General features: G+C 48.5%; 1 protein-coding gene across 1 annotated transcript; it reads left to right on the top strand.

Moving 5' to 3' along the window:
* Positions 1-2,247: 2,247 nt before the first annotated feature.
* On the top strand, positions 2,248-9,186 carry LOC311309684 (monocarboxylate transporter 4-like; the record flags this gene model as incomplete). The annotated part of the gene is made up of 6 exons (XM_084439012.1): positions 2,248-2,470; positions 3,754-3,897; positions 4,197-4,816; positions 5,527-5,707; positions 5,919-6,118; positions 9,178-9,186. The coding sequence occupies 6 exons, from the start codon at positions 2,248-2,250 to the stop codon at positions 9,184-9,186; spliced, it is 1,377 nt and encodes a 458-aa protein (XP_084295138.1).
* Positions 9,187-9,272: the final 86 nt, after the last annotated feature.

Genomic DNA, 9,272 nt, shown 5'->3' with positions numbered 1-9,272 from the left:
AGCAGTGCAGTGACCGTGTACCTCCAACCCCCTCAGCCCCCTCGGACCTGAGTTGGTCGGCGACACTGCATTGACTTCCGGACAATCTCTATGCACCCCCCAGTGAAGACCGTGTGTCTCTAGCTCATTCAGGGGCTTAGTTGTAGGGTCTGTGGCGTGGATAGTGGCGTGGTGGCGAGGCTCCGCCCCCTCGTGTCTGAGTTGGTCGGGTACACGTCACTGACCTCCGGGCAATCACTGCACCCACCAGTGAAGATCGTGTGTCTCTAGCTAACTCAGGGGCTTAGTTGTGGGGTCTTTGGCGTGGATATTGGCGTGGTGACGAGACTCCGCCTCCTCGAGCCCACAGGGGAGGTTTCCCCTGTCCCCTCGAGGACAGTGTACTGCTCTCTAGGTCACCCACATGCACCCAACCGTGAAAACTGTGTCTTTAGCCAACTCAGGGGCTGAGATGTGGGGATCGTGGCGTGGATAGTGGTGTGGTGGCGAGACTCCGCCCCCTCGGGTCAGAGGCGGTGGGGGGCAGGTCAGTGATTGCCAGGCCATCCCCATGCACCCCTCATTGGAGACCGTGTGTCTATAGCCCACTCCGGGCGGAGCAGTAACTGTGGAGGTGTTGTGTGGAAGTTGAGGTGAGAAGCAGTAGCAGTGAGAAGCAGTAGGTGTTTGTTATAAGTACTGCTAGTACTACACTCAACAAGGAACACAGTCTATCTAAGCCTATTGCTGCCCTCCCTTGGCCAAAAACGGTAAATGCAGTCTATCTGCCTCTTGTGATAGCAACATAGAACTGCAGGTTCTGGGACCACTGCCACTTGTGGTAGCAACATAGAACTGCAGGTCAACAACAGGACGGAGGAAGCCAGGGAGGGAGGGAGGGAGTGACAACCGGGCATTTTCTATCATTGGTGCGCTGGCTTACAGCCACGCACAAAAAGGGGAAAGGGGAGTGAAAGGAGGGAGGGAGAGGGATGGAAAGGCCGAAAGTAAACGTAGGAATAAACCCACTGGCTAGCAGAGGGTGTGGGTATGGTTTACCAAAATCGTCCACACTGGGGCCTTGAACCCCGATCTCCCAGGTGGGAGTCCGATGCGGACTATAGTGGAGTGCCCAGCGAGACAGGGGTTCTGATTGGTGTTCAGCAGAGGGGCGGGGCCTGCTTGGGTATAAAATGGACCATGTGCCGTTGTAGGCCTACTTCCACTTTCCTGTGTGTGCCAGCCAGGGAGTCAGTTGTTTTTAACTGTGAGTGATACCCAGAAGATTTGTGGTTTCTTTCCCCAGCTGGTTCATTCCCCATGTATGTCGATTTCTATAGGAAAACATATTTTAGACCGCAAATATATCACGTGACCTGCAATAACAAGCCTGGCCACTACGCCCAAAATGTTTGACAGCTCAGAGTTTCCCAAAGGCATCGTAGCGCTACGTTCATCGTAGCGCTATGATGAACGCCATAGCTTACGATGAACGTAGCGCTACGATGCCTCAGGGAAACTCAGCCCAGAGCAGCTCTTGGGGTCTTGAGTGAGATGCTAGCAGGAAAGTAGCCCACAACTGTGGAAGTCTGGCAACATGGTTCCGTTTTGTGTGCTTTTCTGTTAATAAACAGCATACTTTACTTTTATTTTTATTTGCTCAAGAGGGACAATGTACATTCATGAACATTTAATAAAAAATTTAAATTCACTCTATTCCAGCCAGAAGGCTGATTTCCATGGATAGTCCCCCTGCGTATGAATGCTCTTCTGCCTCTGACTAATGTTTCAGCTAAACTACAATTTAAAAAGAACGTCAAGGAATTGTAACTTTTTGTAAGACAAAAATATGCTATGTAATGAAAATGACCATGTTTAAAATAAATAAATAAAAAAGGCCATGAATTAGATCAATAAAATAAAATGTGTCCACAACACAGTTTATTTCCTTTCAGGAGTAAACACGGTCTCTCCCTCCCTCTGCTGTCCATAAAGTGTTACTGCGCCATAGTGGATCTGCTCAATGCATTCTATAGGGTTTAATAACAGGCACCAAAAGAGCAGCTACTAAACACCTCAAGCTCTGAACTCTGTGGATGTAGAACATAGACGGCCTCCTGAGCAGAATAGTCTATACTTTATGGCACAGACGTCCTAAACAAGTCTGTGATGTGTGGATGTGGCCCTGATAATGGTCAAAGGGCTCTCTCCAGGTTAATCCATTCCTCTTTTTCTCTATGTCCTCTCAGAACCAACCCCTAAAGGATCATGGGAGGCGTAGCTGTGGACCAGGGCCCCGGGGGTGTGAAGGCCCCTGACGGGGGCTGGGGTTGGGCTGTGCTGCTGGGCTGCTTCGTCATCACAGGCTTCTCTTACGCCTTCCCTAAGGCAGTCAGCGTGTTCTTCAAGGAGCTGATCAGGGAGTTTGGAGTGGGCTACAGCGACACGGCCTGGATCTCCTCCATACTGCTGGCCATGCTCTATGGCACAGGTATGCAGAGACGGACCATGAAGAAATGGGCCCCTGGGCCTGGACGTGTAGAGGGGCCCCTCTCCCTACCAGCCCCCCCCCCCCCCCCTACAGCCTCCCCCTCCCTACCAGCTCCCCCCCCCCCCCTACAGCCTCCCCCTCCCTACCAGCTCCCCCCCACCCCCCTACAGCCTCCACCTCCCTACTAGCTCCCCCCACCCCCCTACAGCCTCCCCCTCCCTACCAGCTCCCCCCCACACCCCTACAGCCTCCGCCTCCCTACCAGCTCCCCCCCACCCCCCTACAGCCTCCCCCTCCCTACCAGCTCCCCCCACCCCCCTACAGCCTCCCCCTCCCTACCAGCTCCCCCCCACCCCCCTACAGCCTCCCCCACCCTACCAGCTCCCCCCCACCCCCCTACAGCCTCCCCCACCCTACCAGGTCCCATGTACGGTTCTTTGACAAGATCAAACAGATTGAACCAATTTACCTTGTGACCTGCACCTGTGTGATCTGTCTCGAGTTCACAAACTTTAATAGTGCCCTCTATAGACTAGTTTTATAGCCTACTCATTTATCTATGGAAAGGTAGCCTACTGTACATTCCCACCCATTAGATTAACGAGTAGGCTATAGAAAATATGTAGCCCACACAAGCTTCTCTCTTATTTTAAAAGACGTGGGCCCCTATAAACTGTTCTAAATGTTTTTTTTATGTTCGTGTAAGGAATCTCACCCTAAATTTCTATCGGTAGGCCCGTTCGGTAATGGCCACAACTCAAAGCTATTTTCTTTTTTTAATGCTCTGGGGCCGGTTGCACCAACTGGGTGCAGCCCTAGACATAAGAGTAGGCCGGACCTAGAAAGCGCTTTAAGCCCAGCGTAGAACTTATACCTGCTAGTTGTAGTGCTATGTTTGGGTTTGAATCGTACGCCTACCTCTGAGTAGGTGTAACATGATAGGAATACCTGACCATGGTGACAAAAGATATCAGGCTACATCTGTGGAATGGAGCGCCTGATCTACAGACAAGCTCACATGACCAGCGGGCTTTCAGACGTGAGACAGTGCTGTGAGATCACAAACCCTCTCGATATATGTTAGAGGTAACGTATGGCCATCTGATCATAAATAAGAGCCAGACAATGCGTTCCTAAGTTAGTGTAGGCTAGTCTGTAGACTAGACCTGTATAGGCTAGTCTGTATGCTAGACTCCTGTAGGCTAGTCTGTAGGCTAGACTTGTGTAGGCTAGTCAGTAGACTAGACTCAGATTGTGTGTGTGTGTGTGTGTGTTCTCTTCAGGTCCTGTGTGCAGTGTGTTGGTGAACCGTTTCGGGTGTCGGCCAGTCATGATGGTGGGCGGGCTGCTGGCCTCTCTGGGCATGATCCTGGCCTCCTTCTCCACCAGCATCATCCACATTTACCTGTGCACCGGCGTCATCACAGGTCAGCTTCTGTGTTCACTGGGCACTGACATTCAGAGAGGATTTAGTCATCTGTGACCCATCTGTCAGAATTTATCTTCTCTTCTCCTCTCTTCTCATCTGTCATCATCTTCTGTTTTCTTCTACTCTCTTCTCTCCTCTCCTCTCCTCCTCTCATCTATTCTCTTCTCTCTTCTACTCTCTTTTCTTCTCCTCTCTCTCTTCACATTTATTCTCTTCTCCTCTATTCTTTCTTCTCGTCTCCTCTCCTTTCGTCTCCTCTCATCTCTTATCTATTCTATCCATCTCTATTGGATCCAGGTCTGGGCCTGGCGTTGAACTTCCAGCCTTCTCTGATCATGCTGAACCGCTACTTCGACCAGAAGCGTCCGCTGGCCAACGGGCTGTCGGCGGCGGGCAGCCCTGTGGCGCTGTGCTGCCTCTCTCCGCTGGGCCAGGGGCTGCAGTACCAGTACGGTTGGCGGGGGGGCTTCCTCATCCTGGGGGGGCTGCTGCTCAACTGCTGCGTCTGCGGGGCCCTCATGCGGCCCCTGGTGGCCCCCAAGGCCAAGGCGTCCGACGGCGGGGAGAAGGCGGAAGAGGCGGCGGCGGCGGCGGAGAAGAGGAAGCCCAAGCCCAAAGCCAAGCTGCTGGACTTCTCCGTGTTCAAGGACCGCGGCTTCCTTATATACACCGTCTCGGCCACCATCATGGTGCTAGGGCTGTTCGTGCCACCGCTGTTCCTGGTGAGCTACGCCAAGGAGCTGGGGAACGAGGACACCAAGTCGGCTCTGCTGCTCACCATCCTGGGCTTCATCGACATCTTCGCACGGCCCACCTGCGGCCTGATCGCCGGCCTCAAGTGCGTCCGGCCGTACTGCGTCTACCTCTTCAGCTTCGCCATGATCTTCAACGGCACCACGGACCTCATCGGATCTCAGGTGGGCTGTGGCGCCTCCATTCTGTTCTTGCTACACTTCGAGTTAAAGTGTCAATCTCGAGGGTTTAAGTTTCATTGTCTTTGGTGATAAGCGGTAATTGCGGCAAGTTTTTTTTCAGAGTTAATTTTGAAACCAAACATGAGCCACCGATCACGTCAACCGTGGGAATGTTGCCACAGACACCTAATTCACAAAAAATGGCAATGCTGCAAATGGAAAGGCTTTTGTGAATGGGGAATAGGAATCATTACTGTGTTACCTCAATTGGTGATAGAAAGTGGTGAAACTGACATTTATGTATATGAAAAAGTTTGAGATTGCCACTTTGAACTGAAGGGTAGAATTCGCTAGAATTCTACTTGAAGTGAGAGTGAATCTTTTTTTTTACTCCTGTGGGTCTCTGCTGGATTGGAAGTTTTAAGACTTTAAGGTTAATCAGGTTATATAATATGTAAGGTTGTGTGATATAGGTGTGATGTGTGCTTTTGAAAGTAGTGTTTTGAACTATTGTATTTTACTGTTATTATTGTATTTACTATCATGTTTCTTTCTTTTCTTCTTTTTTTTTTCTTGAATTATTCTATTTATGAATTGTAGTATCTTCTGCATTATTGTATTGTACTGTATGTTTTAATTAAGGACTCTTGGAAGACTAGCCGATGGCTAAAAGAGATCCTAATCAAATCTAATCTAATCTGCTCTCCCTCTAGGCCAAAGACTACGAATCTCTGGTGGTGTTCTGCATCTTCTTCGGCGTCTCCTACGGGATGGTGGGTGCGCTGCAGTTCGAGGTCCTCATGGCGATCGTCGGCACAGAGAAGTTCTCCAGCGCCATAGGATTGGTTCTGCTCATGGAGGCCTTTGCCGTACTGGTCGGGCCGCCTGGGGCTGGTGAGTGAACTAAAACAACTGCATTATGGGTCAGTAGCACCGGTACCACAAGATAGTACATTTTGATCTAATGACGTTTTTCTCCCCCCTCTCCTTTCTGTGTCCATCTCTTCATTCATGTCCTGTCCCACCTTCCTCCCTCTGTCCCTTCCTCTCTCTCTCTCCCCCCCCCCCCTCTCCTTCCTCTGTTCCTCACTGTACCTTTCCTCAGGTCGACTGCTGGACGCCACCAAAAACTACATGTACGTGTTCATGCTGGCAGGAAGTGAGGTGGTCTTCGCCGCCGTGGTGCTCGCCACGTGTAACTTCCTGTTCGTCAAGAAGGAGCCGACCGGGACGGCGACCGCCGAGCTGGAGAGCGGAGCGGTGGGCGCCGAGATGGAGAAAATCAAGAAGGTCCCAGAGGAAGAGGTGGACGGGGAGGAGGAGGAGGAGGAGGAGGAGGAGAAGGGAGAGAAGGAGGAGAGAGAGAAAACAGAGATGACGGAGGCGAAGGAGATGACAGATGAGGAGAAGGAGGAGACTAGGCCGGACAGTATGGTGGTGGACAAGGAGGAGGTGGAGAAGTTCCTGAAAGAATCAGAACAAAATGGCGAGGCAGTCACCAGCCCCGAGACCAGCCTGTGAAGGAATGAGGTAGGGAGACGAGGGACCAGGAAACGTTACGGACATTCTACCTTAAGACAGCCGAGGGCACTATGAAGTGCTAAGTGTGCTAAGGAGCGTCGAGGGGATGACAGGTTCTTCCACCCTCCTCCTGTATTTATTCGAGGTGTTGTGTGGTGCCATATCCAGACACTCAAACCGTCAAGTGAAATAGATGTTCAGTAATAAATTAGTCTGCACTGCCATGTGAAATATGAAACATTTCTAAATTGAAAGGGTCCCTAGTGGAACTTGACTTTTTGGGGAAACTTCAAGTCTTCATACTCCATGCTTTAGTGTTGAGTCACCAAGCACCATTGAATAGCACTTATTGTATCTTGTGGCAGATTTGTCACCGTTTTACTCCTTGAAAAATGATGTGTGTATGTAAATAAAGTTGTTTGAATTTATGAGATCGTTGAGAGGGAATGAGAGAGAGAGAGAGAGAGAGAATAGAAATAGGCAATATTCCTTGAAAATGTATTTTTGGACAGAGAGGTCATGTCAGGTCATAATTTCAAATCAGATTTTCGCAGAATTAGCTGACGGCAGTGTTTCAGAGAAAACTCTTGATTTCCAATCATGTATTATTGTCTATAGACTGTAATATACTTATGTCAAAATCCCTTTGCTGGGCTGACTTTTTCAGATAAGTTGTATTAGTTTGTATTTATTTTACATTTACATTAAGGCAAACTTATATTTTTTAATATAAAATCATCATTTGAATTGAGACTAGCCTACTGCTACATATGTTTGATCAAGTTGCTGTTACATAGTGGTGTTGCATCGTTTCCATTGGTCATCTGTTGGCAGCTAAACAGAACAAAACAAATAACCACAAGTTGGTACTGTGTAAACTATCTCGGTCAAAGCTGCAGTAGGCAACGCACTAGCAATGAGAGAACTCTCGAACTGCCAAGAATAAATTCACTCTGCTTCAATCTCATGGTTTGTGGGTTTGGGTACCCATAAGGCCATAGGAGGATCCCCCGCATTGCTGATTGGGTCTCAGCTCACACATGCTTTGAACCAGGTGGGGCCACGACTCAGCTTTTTTTTTTAAAGCTTTTTTAGCTTCAAGCTTTAAAAAAAAAAAAAAGCTATGGTGTCGACTGACCCCAAATAATAATAATAATAATAATAATTTTTATGAGAATTGCTGTAGCAGAGCCAAGCAGCTGTCTACAAAGATGAGATGAGTTCACTTATCCTTCTAGATTTATCATAGCAATATAGCAGTATTTAAAATGCGTACATACTGCAGCTTTAAATTACATAAATCTTGTCAAATAATCAACCACTAACTGCAGCTGGAACCTGATGACATTCAAATTATGTTATTATCAGTACAGTTTTTATGAGCTTCTGAATTTGAGGGGTTTCAGGAATAACAATTTTTAGTTTGACTAGCTCACTTTAAAAATATATATATTCTGAAACACAACAAATATAATTGTTTAGCCAGCTAATTTCTGCTACTGAAACATAGATCATCCACAGGGCGGTAACTACGCTCTGTAATGGCTGTTTTTATTCACATACACTCAGCTGCAGTCACCATTTCCAATGTCTTGGGAGCCCAATCGTCACCTTCCTAAAATAATGGCCCAAGTCACTTGACTAGACTAATGACTTATGCCATTATTTTAAGAACGTGATGCAATGTGACATGAGACTGCCCTGTGGCGGTGTCTGCTGACATTCTAACATTTGGACAGATTTTATTCAGGAACAGCCACAAACTGTAACTCAAGTCCAGGAACTCTTTAGTCAGTGTATTTCACTGTGTAATTCACAATCAAATCAACACATTTGATTTCTAACTAACCCATTTCTGGTGACCCCCACATCATCACGCTTCTATACTGTGTAGTCGTGTGGCTCTGTGATGTTTGGTTTGAGTGGCAGGCAATTATAGAATGAAGGAGAAAATAAACAGCCATGTTTTAGCTGTGGGGAGCAGTCTTGCTTACGTCATTTTCCTGTGTATGTCGTACTGTGTGAGAGAGAGTGTGTGTATACTGTGTGTATCTCAGAGCTGTGTGTGTGTGTATGTGTGTGAGAGAATGTGTGTTTATGTACTTGTCTAGAGAAGGGAACTTTTTGCATGTAAACAGTCAGCTACAGAAACACAGTATCAGTACTATCTTTACACAGCTCCTCCCTTAGCTGAGCCCACCCCCCAAACACACATGCCTGTCGTCTCTTTCCTGTGGTAGTACAAACCAGACACACATAACTTGCTTATAGAGTAAATTGGACTACATTGTCATCTGTACACCTGGTTGTCTCTTTGCACACAGAGCCTCTATCCTCTATGATGCTTACATCAGCCAATCACTGACAACTATCAGCCTGTTCTGTAGTTCTATATCAGTACAGATGAGGGGTTGATGGCAAGGGAGGACGGCTGCTTAGACTATTGAGACCCCCCCCTGCTCATCTCCTGTCAGACTATTGAGACCCACCCCCCTGCTCATCTCCTCCTCTATCAGACTATTGAGACCCACCCCCCTGCTCATCTCCTCCTCTATCAGACTATTGAGACCCCCCCTGCTCATATCCTCTATTAGACTATTGAGACCCCCCCCCTGCTCATCTCCTCTATCAGACTATTGAGACCCCCCCCCTGCTCATCTTCTCTGTCAGACTATTGAGACCCCCCCTGCTCATCTCCTCTGTCGGACTATCGAGACCCCCCCTGCTCATCTCCTCTGTCGGACTATCGAGACCCTCCCTGCTCATCTCCTCTGTCAGACTATTGAGACCCCCCCCTGCTCATCTCCTCTGTAACACTATTGAGATCCCCCCTGCTGTCTCAGCTGCACTGACCTGGATCCCCAGGCAGAGAGAAGCGTCTGTGCTGACTGGAGACTATCCTGATCCCCAGGCAGAGAGGTGTCTGTGCTGACTGGAG

The sequence above is a fragment of the Borostomias antarcticus genome, assembly GCF_949987555.1.
Source record: "Borostomias antarcticus genome assembly, chromosome: 5".
NCBI lineage: Eukaryota > Metazoa > Chordata > Actinopteri > Stomiiformes > Stomiidae > Borostomias > Borostomias antarcticus.
This window is presented reverse-complemented; position numbering and strand designations above follow the sequence as displayed.